We start from the raw sequence: 13,948 nt of genomic DNA, 5'->3' as shown, positions 1-13,948 counted from the left end.
ACTAATGGTTGATATTAGTATATTAATTTGAAAAGCATTTAGTGATTTAATCTAGTTCTAGATGTCATAATCAGTTGTGACATCACTCATCTGTGACATTACAAATACAAGAGTAATGAGGGAATTTTTCAGTGATGCAGAATTCTTCTGTCCTCATTTTCTCTCTCAAGAGCAGAAAATCCACATCTCAAGGTCTTACTCCAACAGAGTTTGAAGAAGTTTGAAACTGATCACAGCTGTCTTACAACCAGAGCAAGAACAATGATCTTATGATGTTTCCCTTCAGAAAGGTAAAACATATAATATTTATATATATATATCGTATAACTGAATGATCAATTATACTTGTATATCGCTGTTTTCTAGGTCATGTTTTTATTTTCTGCCTCAGCATAATTTCTTAGTATTTTGTACATTTTAGATAAATGTAAAAGGCATTTATCAAAAATGATTGCTGATGAAAAAAAGCATATATCTAATTTAAGATTTAAATAAAGTCACCATCACTTTGACCTTAAAATCATCTATAATTTGCTGTACAAAATTTACAAAAATGTGGATTTATCTTATGGCTTATTTGAGTGGCACACTTTAGCTAAAATAAACATAGTCATGTGTTTTCACCCAAATTAACTGTTAATTAATTTAACAGTTAATTTTTGAAATTTTGGATTTCCAAACTGTAAATCCAAAAATTAACAGTTTGGATTCAAACTGTAAATTGAAATCAATCAATCAATCAATCAATCAATCAATCAATCAATCAATCAATCAATCAATCAATCAATCAATCAATCAATCAATCAATCAAACAAACAAACAAACAAACATGATGTTTTTAGAAAAATAAAAACATCATGTAGTCACCAGTTGGGAAATGTGTAACAAACATTACGTTTTGTTGAGTGACATGATCAAAATGATCAATACATATCAAATATGTTGGTCGATGTTTTGCCATTATGGTTCGAAAGCAACTCTAAACAGGAGGTTTTTAGCCTTGAATTAAATGAAGTCAGTGTTTCATCTATTTTGCAGTTTTCGGATTTTTGGTGAACAGAAGACAACTAAAATCTTAAAATCTCAAATGTTTCATTTTATGATTGCAAATGTACGCTAAGATAGATAAAACAATTCTGTTATAAACTATAGTAAGTATTTTTGGGTACTTAATTACGCTGAAGTATTTTTCTTTCTTTCCATAGATCGAAAGAGTCGGACCTCCCACTAAGAGAAGCAGCAAAGCTGTTTCCTTTCTGTCTCCTCACACAGCTGCAGCTTCTGACCCTGTGCACATGTCCATATTAGGTTCGGAACAACCTAAACAGTTTGCTGCTGACTTGGATGAGCTGTTGTCACCAACCTGTAGCTCAAAGACTAAAGATCATCAAGATGGAGCTGGGGACTTTGCAAGTACAAAGGCTTCCCACTACCAGCCAAAAAAAGGAGCAGTATTTAAAAGGCTTTTTAAAAGCCAGCGAGTTGTTCACCAGCACCAACAGACAGTCAGCGAACCTCCACACAAATCTGAGCCCAAATCTGCTGACAAGAAAGAAAAATCCAGTAGAAGGATGTTTCATAAGCCAAAAAGCAGAAAAAAGCACATTAAATCAGCAGAAAAGGACGGTCAGGAGGCAGAGCAGGAGCTGGATATTGAGGCAGAACAAACTGACACAAAATCTGTTCATACTTCTATTGAACACAACTCAATGTGGTCCAATATCTTGGACCAAAATCAAATGTTTGACTATAACGTTGCGTCAACTTCCTCCCCAAACATGCTACTTAATTTTTCTGAAGTTGAGAAGAATTGTTTTGATACAGAAAAAAAGGCAAGAAACAGCATAAAAACGGCCATTGAACCAAAAGATTTATGTGAGAAGAAACCAGGTGAAACCTTTAAAAATATGAAAGAAAAAGCGAAAAAGGGTAAGTCAAGCTGAATCTAACTGTTACTTTTGATGTGTCAAACCGACGTCTTGTCAGATATTTCGCTCTGTTGAAGACATTTGGGTTGGCTGTGAAACAGGAAGAAATTTTATCCATTTAAAAGTATCTGTTTTCTTTCACAGGCTCATTCCAAAGAATGAACTGCAGCCAAGCAGGGAATACCGTCACGGAGAACAATTTACCAGGTCCCTTGGAGCATCACGTGGGATCTGTGGAAACTGTAAAAGGAAGTGCTGATACTTCTGGCAGCTACAATCAGTTTTACAGATTTAAGAAAAATATTTTCTTCTTTGACATGGATCCATCCTTAAAAGAAAACAAACAGCAAAGCAAAGTTGATCCAACTGTTGGTGCAGAGAAACTCTACATTTCTGGAGATACCAGTACAGAAAGTATGCCACCGTCTAGGATCTCTGCTAAAAGTGCAGGAACTGGTCAGCGATTGCAGTACAAACAAGATGGGGATCAGGAAGGTGAGCCTGGAATCTGCTTCGAAAGGAGGATCACCTCCTAATAAGAGCATAAAGAATATTACAGAATAAATCAGAAAGATGTGAACATCAAAACAGAACTGACAAAGGAGGTTTTTTCCTCCCTAACTTTTCAGGTCCTGAACACATTTCTTTCAAGACCATGAGGTCCATCACTGAGGCCTCAAGTTACTCAGGTTTGTTCCCTAATCCCCTGGAGACACTTCATCAAATTATTCCACCAAACCAACCCAGAAGATCTTTATCAGAACAGAGCTTTCAGCATTTCTCTGATAAGTATGTTCTATGACTTTTTCACCCAGTTTTCTCAAACGTTGGTACTCTTTCACATTTTCATGTCTGTGACTCATTTTTAGTTTCGAAAAGAGAGTAAACAGGTGTTATTTAGAGGTCTACCTGAACTCTTGCCTGCGTCAGTGGAAGGAGATGAAGCAGAAACGTTCCTCAGAGTCAGCCACAGAGAGCCTTGAAGAACCTACCAGCTTCTCTGCCAAGGGTCGGGCAGAGACAGTTACTGAAAGGCTGTCCTCACAACCTGATGCTCATCCGACAAATGTTAGGTCCATTTGTAGTTGCTTCAAAAGATTCACAAACTTGGTGCAGGAAAGACTTTCCCAGCTGTTCAAGATACGCATCGTTGTGACCATCTACCGCTGATGGTTCTGACTGAGATGAACCAAAGAGCATTTTTCACTTTAAAATAAAAATTCTCAACTGTTAACTTTGTGTGTTTTATGCTTTTGCTTCATGCTTTAAATACAATTCCAATGAGCTTTTCTGTTTGCATTAACCTAAGATTTAAAATTAATTCCCAACAAGGTATAATCTGCTAAGTCTATTTTGAAAGCAAGTTTAGAGACACAAATGGTATCTTAGCTGTTTTGCAATTTTCAGGAAGTGTGTTCTGAATTAGAGGAGCAGAAAAACAGAAATGCTGTTTCTTCATGTTTGATTCTGGTTCTGGTGAGACATCTAAGAGTTGCAAGACCCTCTGTTGGTGGAGAGTCTGAGATGGAGCTCTTGCATATTCTCTAAACAGTGAACTGCAGATGTTCAGTCCTGGGAAGATTGATAGCGCTCTTGAATGTTGACCAAAAGGAAATGATTTTTCATCAACAGAATGATGAGATTTTAAAAGTTTGAAAGTCATTAACAGACAGGCAGACTGTCAAAACGATGATCGTGATGATTTTAACTCATAATCATTTTTGGAAAAGCGTCACCTGATTATTGTCATGGGCTCTTAAATAGCATCAAGACTTCCTGTGATTAAAAAAACCAAAACAATAAAAAAACATGCTTTCTTACTAAAACACTACGCACATAAAAATATTGTATTGTAATCCAGTACATATGGGTTGACAGCGCTCTAACAGCTTGAAATTGCTTGCAGACATTATTGGTTCCTTCCTATTTTTTCTTTTCTTTTTTTTTTCTTGTTTTGAAGCAATTTTTGTTGACACACGTAAATTGCTTGCGCAAAAGCAATAATCTATGGTAATTAAATAAATCGTGTTTTGAGTCGGCAGAGATTGAAGACATCTGTAATTATATATGTTTTTCCTCTAAGAAAACATGCGTGGCAGACAGAAACGCTTATGCCCCTGACCAATAAGAAAGAGAATGGGGGAAAGGCGCTCCACCCTCGACATGTAGACGCCCACTGACCGCACGGACTGTTAGGAAACAGGAAACATCGGGTCTTTTGCAGAGAACCATTATTTTTGCCGTTCAACAGCGTAAAGAGACATTGAAGCTTGAAGTCTTGCTTTCATTGCTGATCATGCGCATTAACAGGTAAGTGTGCGATCCTACAAGTGCATCTTTTTGCTCACTGCATAACTACTTCAGATTTGCCTGATTAGAAACCCTTTTTCTTATCTTATCTAATCATTGGAAATGTGCAACCCTGGGAGCTTACGTAACTAGTTTCCAAAATGTTAAAACGCTGTTGGCCAGCAGCATGAAAATGAAGAGCTGAGAACAACATTTTTGAGGCAAACATCACACAGCATGTTTTAGATGTTTTCACACGGCAGATTCTGATCACCGCACGTCAGTAAGAGCTTGTTAATCAGCCATCAATTATAATCACTTTTATTTAAGCAGGGAAAGGATTGAATCACTGGTTTCAAGTCGGTCTCTCTCTCTCTTTTTTTTTGTAAAACAACTCAATCTTCTCGTAATTTTCAAGTAAAAAAAAAAAAAGACATCTTAGTTGACTTACAGGGTCCAAGTTTAGACATGTAAATAAAAAATGTTTAATAACTATATTCCAAAATCTTTTTTTTTTTTTTTGTTCTTTGTAATTTGTGTCTATGCTTCAACACAACTTAAATAATGCAATCATTAATAGGATACCATGGACTGGACTTTTTTACCCCTTCTCTATACAAGCCATGAGCTTTTATAATTTAACAAATTAAAATATAATAAGCGTTTTTTTTTTTAGGTTAAATACCTGCTAGCAAACATCTGCATATGCTTTTATTTTTGAAAACATCTTGGTTTGTGTAACATGACTAAACTAAAATCTTGTCAGTGTCAGTGATGCAAGTCTCTTCTCACAAGACTGTTTAAACACAACTTATATGGTGATCAGAGGGCCCAGTAGCCCCGGTGCTACAGTGGCTTGCCACTATCAGCGTGTGGATGTGCGCATGAATGACTTGTTAAGCTCTATGCAAGAAGCTATTTACTAAAAAGATCTGTTGTTCAAGTTGCTGTTTGCTTATTCTATGGTTTTTGTAATCCATTCTTTTGAGTTGTTCTTCTAATCCTGTTATGTTCCAGGTCTTCGAGTGGACTGCAAACTGCTCTACTGGTACTGCTGGCCAGCTGTCAATGCATCTCAGCAAACACCGATACTCTCCTTCCTCCAGAGGTCTCTCAGTACAATGGCACTCTGTATGCAGCCTGCAAAGTGAGACCCAGCACTTCACTTCCTGAGGGGCTTCCCAAGGTGTACGGGCAGGTGCTGTTTAAACAAGAGCAGTCTGAGGGAAAGCTTCAAGTCCTCCTTCGGCTCAATGGCTTCCCAAGAGAGGATGCTCCAGAGCCCAGAGCCGTGCACATCCATCAGTACGGAGACCTGAGCCAGAGCTGCGACTCAACCGGTGGCCACTACAACCCGTTTGGTGTGAACCATCCTAAACACCCAGGAGACTTTGGTAACTTCATTTCACAGGAAGGACAAATCAACGAGCTGATTGAATCAGAGGCCACCCTGTTTGGAGGCCTGTCTGCGCTCGGAAGAGCGGTGGTGATCCATGAGAAGATAGACGACTTGGGGCTCGGCGGAGACATCGGGAGCCTGCTCCATGGGAACGCAGGCCGCAGGCTCGCCTGCTGTGTTATCGGGATGTCCTCCTCCAGCCCCTGGAATATGCAACATGAGCGTTTCGCAAGGCAGCACAGGAGGAACTAGGCTCACAAGTCAGGAGTGTTGTTTAACGCAGAATTTATCCAAGTGTTAAGTAGTTGGGAGTGTCCTCTCACGAAGGATAAAGTCATGGTTTACTAAGTATTCAATTTTAAGCCAAATATTCCATAAATAGTACAGTTTATATGTGAACTTTTGTTGGCCTTAACTTGAACTTTAATCACTTTACTACTCCTCTGAAATTTAGTCTAATAACCTGGATAATATGTATTGGATAGCAACTATTTTGTAACATAATAAAACGACATTCCAATCAATATAAAAACTGAGTATTGAGTCTGTTACAAAATGTCATAATCTGACCCTTGTGTGTATGCAGTTTTTTTTGTTGTTGTTTTAAACAGACTTTCAGACATTTAGCAGATGTTTAAGAAAACAATCCAAAGATTCATGAAACATTATTTAGTCTGTCCTCCACAGCAGCTTATCACATATGCATCCACATTGTGCTTTTCATGTCAAATGCTATTCTCACCAATTAACCAATAAAGCAAATCTTTTCTTTATGATAAATTATGACGGAAGGTATTAGTTATGACCTTTTTATTGTGCAATAAGGTGCTTCTGTAAAAAGAGTAAAATTATGTAACAGCACAGGGTCAAGAAATGCTTACATAAAATTTATCAGGAGTCATGGTAATGGACTAAAAAGCCACACTGATAAGTGTAAATTAAAAAGTGCATTAATTCACTAATTAACATAGTTATATTTAACAAGTCACCGGTTGGGGTTAGGGGAGGCATTTGAGCGTTACCAAGTCTCCATTACAATTACATGCAAGAGCTTGAGAATAAGATTGAGCTGTTAGACAGAAAACAATCTAGGTGGGTTTAGTTGGTAAGAATGAAGAGGTGGAAACTCACCTCTCACAGTGACGGATCTGTGATGCTGTGGACCTGGTTCTTTTTTTTTTAAAGCCTTGGAAACTTTGCTACGAGAGCATAACAATAAGACCCCATTGGAATAACATTCAACACAATTCTTTGCTTGAAAACGGCTAGAAAGATGATCTGAAACATGCTCAAATCAACACAGAACTGCAAAGCCAGAAAAAAATCTGTCTTTTGCTATGGACATCGCAGTCCACAGACATCAAAAACCTGCGGGGTGAGATATATAACGGGTGGAAGATCTGAAAAAATTGTGCAAAGATTTATAAGACTGTGTGCCATTTCAGAAAAAGGCAGTTGTGCAATGTATTGACAACATGAGTGCTAACATTAGGCTACCAGTGATCCAGTTAAAAAAAAAATCTTAAAATTGCTTTCATTTTCCTACACAATAAATGTACTAATTTGGTATTTTAGAGATTACATTACAGCAATAAAAGGTGAATTTATTTTAAGATGTCTTTGAAAAGGGTGCTAACAAAGTTGGTCAGCACCGTCTCTATTTCAATAGTTTCAGAGACGACAGCATCTATAGGATTATCTACATGATTAAAAAAAACAAAATGGGGTTTGGGTTTTATATTACCACATGCACTTTCCTTCACTGTGAACTAGTTTCAGAGCAACTCTTGTGAAGATTAAAACTTTGAGCACAATCCACTCTGTGCTTTGTCTTACTATAAATAGTTTTTCCATGTTTATGTAATGTTTTTCCATAGATGGGAATAAAATCCCTACAGCCAGCAGTAGGCGCTGTTATAGCAGCAGTTTAAAACAGGAAGCTCAGTAATCACACACAGACGTATGGCTCAGCAGTCCTGCGATCAGGATGTGCAAAAGGTGGAGATAAGAGACACAACAGAGATCTCACCAAAGTAAGAACAGCTGACCAAGTTAAGAAACTTGATTTTGATCCACAGGATCTTTTCCTAAATGCTACGAGACAAGAGAGCATCTTCCCGAAGACTGTGTGCCTCCTGATCTGACTGGATGTCCCTCTGCTGCCTATCAATGTTATTGATTTCACTGTTCATGTCAGACTCTATTTGGACCATTTCTACCTCCCTGTTGCATTCTTCTGACTCATCGTCTCTTCCTGTGATTGGTTCAGATCTCTCTGACCGTTGACTGAGACTAGATGGTGGGTGGGGTTCACACAGGCAGGCCGCTTCAGGACCGCAGTCACTCAGTAATGGAACAGTGCAAGCTGTCGTCTGTGATCCGTCGTGTTTACGACAGTCTTCGTTGTTTGCTGGTTCTTCCTCCGGCAGCTGCTCTGAAAGGTTGAGATGAGATGTTTCCAGGCTGGTAGACGTTTGTGCATCTTCTTGAGAATCTGACCCAGCTGGGGTTGCAAAGACTTGGTTTGGGACGGTTGCAGAAACACCGACACCTTCAGAAACAAACGAACAAACAAAAAAACGGTAATATTTCCGTGGTACAGTTTCATTACAGACAATTAAAGCTGATAAGTGCATCAACTAAATATTTACCTTCCTGTTGGGGAGGATCAAGTGATTCGACTTGTTCAGGTAAATGTGTGTTCAGGATGATGGCATCTTTTCCTCCTATTACCACCAAATATTATGCAAAGTTAGTTTTTATAATATTTGAGTTTACGTAGCATTATTCGTAAGTCTATATTAGTAGCTGCAGTTTTGGTGTAATTCCAAAACAGCTACAAAGGCTGCATCACGAAAAACAATGTCTAGCAAATAGGGGTGCACCGAATGCAGTTTTCTGGCTGATCACCAATTACCAACCTTTTAAAAACCCTAACTTACTGATTCTGATTGTGGCCGATACCATATTTTTGTCTGAAATGTTGCTCAATATATCAAGAAAGTTGCTGAGTTGGCAATAATGGGGTGACTATTGTTAACATGCCGTTTGTCAGTGAAACCTCTCTCATGGGAGAAAAGAAAAGCACCGTGGTTGATTTTTAGACCTTTGTGGAGGTTGATAACATCGGTGGATAAGATCGGCTTCACATGTAAAAATCGGCCGATCACCGATCTCCCAAAATTAAGGAAATTGGGCACCAATAAATTGGCTGGCCGATAAATCGGTGCACCCCTTCTAGCAAACAAATTAAAACATGTTAAATTAGAGAATTAAGAGTCAAGAATAGGGCTGCAACAGTACATGTATCAAGTAATTATGTTGTAAATCACAGTTCAATGTAGGTTTGATTCAACAGCAAAAAATAATAACGTTGAACATTTTATTCAATCCACTTATTATGAGAGGAGACTAAAAGGTAACAGACTTTGATAAAAAGTTGGATTAAGATCTATAATTATGTAATAAGTGTTACTTCAGGTGAGATGGCTTATTTCTTTTGCCATATTAAAATAAATGCCTAAAAAAATGGCTTAGAAATATTTAATCACCAAGAGGAAAACCTCGACTTTTAGTGCATTTAACAGCATTTGTTAGATTTGCTTCAGGTGTTAAAAACCAAAGGTTGTGACCCTTCTGGCTTTCCATATGTCCACTGCTCATTTTCTGCTGTACATCACCAGAAACACAAAATGCTGATAATTTAAAAGTCTTTATGCTCCTGCCAACATCAACAGCTATGTTTACAATGTTTTGGTGTGGAAAGCACTAAACTTTAGAAAGTTTAAAGTTGATCTGGTAACTCAACTTTTGTTTGCATCTTTAAATGTCTCTGCAAATGTTCATGTAAATCTGTTTAGTGCAAGTTTGGAGCACATCTAAAACAGCCTCACTAGAACAAAAGTTCTGGACAAACAAGAAAGAAAGAAATGTAATAATAAGCTGAAATAGAACACAACAACAGTCAAGTAGATTCAACTCAAGTTTTTAAAAAAAATTGCAAATCACAGTTCATTAAGTGGGACAGAAATATGTAAATCAACCCTTCCCTTAGCCTATCACACAGAGTTAAAGCTTAAAGTCGACAAGGTAAGATTACGTTTTGTTATTGTTGTCTTCATGTTCAGTGTCCTGGAAAGAAGATTCTTGAACTGCTTTCTGTTGTTGTACTAAACATAAATAAATGAAAATATATTCCTGCTTGGAATGAGCTTGTTTACAATTCCTAATTTGATTTAATGCACAAAACGAAATTTGCACCACTGCTGTTTTACAACTATACATGTACTGTTGCATCCTGAGTAAATGCTTGCAGACATAAGAAGTAATGCAAGAAACATTAAATTTAAACTTGGGTGAAATAAAATGTGTTGCTATTAGAAGAGCATACTTCCAAATACTCCAAGAGATACATTATAAGTCAGGCCTCCACGCAGCAAAGAGAAACAGAGCATGAGGAGAGGAAATTATTGTTCACTTTACTGGTGAGTGACATAAATGTCGGAGTTATCTAAACCAAGATTTGTGTATCCACCTGGAAGACTCCACAATCCAGAAATCTCAAGAGTTTTGAGTTTTTTCTCCAGCTCTGCCACTCGGTTTCCAAGAATCCTAATCACAATGGAGGAAAAAAAAAAACAAAACAAAAAAAAACACAATCAACAAATTCACTGACAAAAAAAACAACAACAAACATTTGTGTTAATGTCAGATGCTCAAATCTGGACGTGAAAAAGAGCAACGATTTCAGTACTTGTTGATTTGGCGTTGGTGCTGGATGACCATGTTCTTCTCGTGGATGGTTTCCAGCAGAGCCGTTGCCAGAGACTTGAGGTCTGAGATAGACTGAGGAGTCACTGGCAAACTGCAGCCGTTTTCCTCAGATAGCAAGAGCTCCTTCACTGCAATCCCCACCCCACCGGTTACAGTTCACAGCAAAGGCCGTTCATCATGAGACAAGGCTAATCAAGATTTAGAGACAAATTTGCTTATGCGAGATTTCTGACCTTGTTTAGCAGAAAGAACTCCAGTCAGAGCGCTGCTGTTGGGTTTGCCGCTCATTTTAGAGTTCTTCCTGCTCTCCAGAGCACTCTGAAATTCATCATCAAGAATAAAGTTTGGACTGATTAAATTAAATGTAAGACAAAGTTGTGTTTTAACAGAATGTAAAAGAAGAGCAATAATAGAAAAGAAGAAATAAAGTAACTGTAGCTACCTTGTATTTCGCCAAGTTTCCTTTAAGCAGGTTTACCTCTTCTTGAAGTTGACTGAGTCGCTCATGCAAGTACCTGTAAAAATGTAAAAATCTCCCATGAGTATTATTGAGTTAGCCGATAAAAAAAAGAAAAAAAAGAAGAGAGCATATTTGTAACTGAACCAATAAAGTATTGATAATAAGGAGTTTTGCATGGAGCCCATTAAAATGGTTTTTAAAAATGGCCCCACCTGTTCTCCATGCACAGGGCGTCTATATCCAGGAATCGGCTCTGATCGTTCCCCATGATGTGGTTCATTTCAACGTTGAGCCGGTGAGCCTTCTGCTGGAACACGTCCCGCTCGGCTCGCACATCCTGGAGCTCGTCCGTCAGCGACTTTACGCTGTGCACCAGCACCTCGTTCTGCAAGAATAAAATTCAATGACAAAATATGCTGTAATAATAAACAATAACGTAAAATAAAAAAGAAAAAAAAGAAAAAGAAATGATTATTTTGTTAAATAATTAGTTAACAAAAAGTAAAAGTACAACCATAAATAAAGCAAAATAATCTGACTTTAATTTTAAGCAGCTACAGTTCATGGAAGCTCCACAACAGATTATAGCAGAACAGTTTCCTAAAACTAGACAGAATGTTCTACTTTCGCTTACAAGGGAAGCAAAACACATACATTCAATTCTGTCGTGGTAGGCACACTGGCAACATTCAGTCATTAAAATGGTACGGCCTCACTGCCTTAAAAATTTGCTAAAAAGAGCACAGACTATAAAAAGGTGAGGGCTGATTAAATGATGGCAAAGCTGTTGGAGAGTATCCTGCTAGGTGTCTAAACCGAGCAGTCACCTGTTCCCTCGCTTGCTCCAGCTGTTTCACAAGATCTTCTCTCTCATGTGCTGGAAAATGCCGAGCTCCGACCTCCTCATCCCCCAGCCTCTGCTTGGTGATGGTCATCCGCAGAAGCTGCAGGAAGACAGCAAAAGAGCTCTAAAGATTTTATGTTGCGGTTAGAGTCATTGTTTCTCTCCAATCAACTCTCGGTTAATCCCTCACATTTTGGTAACAGCTGCATATTGATGTGATGAAAGTCGTACCTTGTTGTCACCCTGAGCTTCCAGCAGTCGCTGTTTGAGCTCTTTAATCTCCTCTGAAAGCTGACTGCTTCGTTCTCTGGAGTCCGTCAGCAGCTGAGCTAAATTCACCTGAGTGACAAAAAAAGCACCAATAATCACATGTAAACAAGAGCTGGGATTTCTGTATTATTGTTATATATAAGAAAACACAGCTGCTCCCCCAGAGAGGGCCTGAGTCAGCAGGCTTCTACTCTGTCATCAAAACTGTCTCATCTGGTCCTTAAACAGCCACTATGTCAGCGAAGACACACGCTGCATGTGCAGATTATTCTGCTGAATGGCTGTGGTGTCACCGGAAACTTAAAGCAAGGTCTGAGCACCGTGCAAACAATATAATCAGGATGAAATTACTCACTTGGTTCCTTTTGTCAGGTGGCAGAGAGAGATCTCCATCCTGTTAGTTATAAAAGTAAAGAATAGAATGTAAACACAGATTCTATCCTCTGTTGTCCTCTTTTATAATAAATCTTTAGCTTACAATGAGTTCTCTGTACTTCTTTTTGAGCCCCTGGTGTCGCTCCCGGAGCTGGTTGGCCATCAGTTTGTATTGATCCCTCTCCTGCTGACAGGTATCTAACTCCTTAGACAGTATCAGAAGAGCTTCCTTTTTACTGTCCAGCTTACGCTTACAAACCAGGAACTGCACAGAAAGAAGACGTAGATTGGTTTTCAGTAACCAGGCACCCTGAAAGTTACAATCTCTGAATCCATGAAGTAAACACTTATTAGAGCCCTAACCTTAAAGAACACAGGCAAATCAAAGAGAAAATTTTAGAGAAGTTAGGTTATAAAACAACATTGCAATAAAAAAAATCAATCTTACAGTGCACTGTTCAATCATTCAAAAATGGAAAGAATATAGCACGACTCCAAACTTACTAAGTCATGACCTTGATGCATTAAATATCAAGAAAGCTAACACTGCAAATCCCCCTGAACACACCATCTCCAGCGAAACATGTTAGTGGCAGCATCAGACTGTGGGGCTGCTTTTATTAAGACAACAAAACTGTTCAAAGATGAAGGTGAGATTGAAGGAGCTGTAACAAATCCAGGGCACCGTGTTTGGAGTAATTTGAAATTGCTTATCTGACTAAAAAGAATGACAGAGAAAATTGCAATTTTCTAGCTGGTAAAGACATACCTTTAAAGATTTATAGCTGTAAATTGCAGCACAAAGTGGTTCTGCAAAACATTGATTCAAAGGCCCTGAAAACATTTCAGCACTACTTCTTAAAAGAATTAACACAATGAATCATTCCTCTTCCACTAAACAAATAGTGTTACCTCATGTTTCCCAAAAAGTTTGTAACGTGACAAAATACTGAAAAGTCTAGCTGGAAATACTTGTACTGGTGTACTGCCACTGTACTCGTCAACGAAGCAACAAGGAAATAAACATGTATTTCCTCATACAAAAATAGCTTTATAGATACTGCAACAGCAAAGATTTTACACATCATGTTAAACTAAATTAGACTTTATAGCTGCCCGTGACATGAATATCGTTAGTTTTAGTTTAAATAAAGTGACCTTACTGTGTGTTGCTGGATATTTATTCCATCCTAATGGGGTGCATTAGTGGACATTTCCACGCTCTCTCCTCAGTCTCACCTCATTAAGCAGCCCCTGCCAGTCGCTTTCGCTCCTCCTGGATGGATCCATCTCACCTTTCGATTCAACCGATTAAAGTTGACCAAAAATCCGCCTGAGTTTCAGCTTTGCATCACTGCGTCAGTTCGGCACAGTTCAGAGGCATCTCGCATTATCAAATTGGATAAGCTGATGGAGGACGTGAAATGCATCACTTCCGCTAAGGCCTCAACGTCACTTTTGCGTCATGGTGCGTTCATGAGCGCTGTTAAATTAAACTACGCCATGTAATAGCTGGCTGAGTCAAACTGTTACATTACTTTTCAAATAATATTAAGGCATAATGTTTTGACAATGGGGCGTAAAACATTTCCAGAGATGTCAAAAGTACT

The 13,948-nt window shown here is 38.4% G+C and overlaps 3 protein-coding genes across 5 annotated transcripts; 2 read left to right on the top strand and 1 right to left on the bottom strand.

The window, feature by feature from the left end:
• The first annotated feature begins 54 nt into the window (after positions 1-54).
• Positions 55-3,162, top strand: LOC122829417. Its single transcript, XM_044113951.1, has 5 exons — positions 55-290; positions 1,206-1,929; positions 2,073-2,423; positions 2,558-2,717; positions 2,798-3,162. Exons 1-5 carry the CDS (start codon positions 270-272, stop codon positions 3,096-3,098), a joined length of 1,557 nt encoding a protein of 518 aa, XP_043969886.1. The 5' UTR covers positions 55-269; the 3' UTR covers positions 3,099-3,162.
• A 906-nt stretch (positions 3,163-4,068) lies between these two features.
• LOC122829416 (extracellular superoxide dismutase [Cu-Zn]-like) lies at positions 4,069-6,148 on the top strand. The gene is made up of 2 exons (XM_044113949.1): positions 4,069-4,238; positions 5,235-6,148. The coding sequence occupies exons 1-2, from the start codon at positions 4,225-4,227 to the stop codon at positions 5,866-5,868; spliced, it is 648 nt and encodes a 215-aa protein (XP_043969884.1). The 5' UTR covers positions 4,069-4,224; the 3' UTR covers positions 5,869-6,148.
• Positions 6,149-6,411: 263 nt separating this feature from the next.
• On the bottom strand, positions 6,412-13,800 carry LOC122829415 (coiled-coil domain-containing protein 149-like). Of its 3 annotated transcripts, none has more exons than XM_044113946.1 (13): positions 13,578-13,783; positions 12,442-12,603; positions 12,319-12,357; positions 11,925-12,032; positions 11,677-11,793; positions 11,062-11,234; positions 10,832-10,904; positions 10,623-10,707; positions 10,370-10,517; positions 10,151-10,227; positions 10,007-10,042; positions 8,268-8,342; positions 6,412-8,167 (listed from the first exon to the last, which is right to left on the bottom strand). In XM_044113946.1, the coding sequence occupies exons 1-13, from the start codon at positions 13,626-13,628 to the stop codon at positions 7,704-7,706; spliced, it is 1,608 nt and encodes a 535-aa protein (XP_043969881.1). In that variant the 5' UTR covers positions 13,629-13,783; the 3' UTR covers positions 6,412-7,703. The 3 variants fall into 3 exon arrangements, with proteins under 3 accessions (XP_043969881.1, XP_043969883.1, XP_043969882.1); XM_044113948.1 differs by having other exon boundaries at positions 13,502-13,594; XM_044113947.1 differs by lacking the exon at positions 10,007-10,042 and having other exon boundaries at positions 13,578-13,800.
• Positions 13,801-13,948: the final 148 nt, after the last annotated feature.

This window comes from Gambusia affinis, linkage group LG04 (assembly GCF_019740435.1).
Source record: "Gambusia affinis linkage group LG04, SWU_Gaff_1.0, whole genome shotgun sequence".
NCBI classification, from domain to species: domain Eukaryota; kingdom Metazoa; phylum Chordata; class Actinopteri; order Cyprinodontiformes; family Poeciliidae; genus Gambusia; species Gambusia affinis.
Note: the sequence above shows the minus strand (reverse complement) of the source record. Positions and strands in the feature narration are given on the sequence as shown.

Coding starts and splice junctions, on each gene's coding strand:
- LOC122829417 (XM_044113951.1), top strand. CDS start 270: ATGATGTTTCCCTTCAGAAAG. Junction 291..1,205: donor TGATGTTTCCCTTCAGAAAG/GTAAAACATATA, acceptor TTCTTTCCATAG/ATCGAAAGAGTCGGACCTCC. Junction 2,424..2,557: donor ACAAGATGGGGATCAGGAAG/GTGAGCCTGGAA, acceptor CTAACTTTTCAG/GTCCTGAACACATTTCTTTC.
- LOC122829415 (XM_044113946.1), bottom strand. CDS start 13,628: ATGGATCCATCCAGGAGGAGCGAAAGCGACTGGCAGGGGCTGCTTAAT. Junction 10,905..11,061: donor GCCCTGTGCATGGAGAACAG/GTGGGGCCATTT, acceptor ACATTTTTACAG/GTACTTGCATGAGCGACTCA. Junction 10,228..10,369: donor CACCAACGCCAAATCAACAA/GTACTGAAATCG, acceptor CATTGTGATTAG/GATTCTTGGAAACCGAGTGG.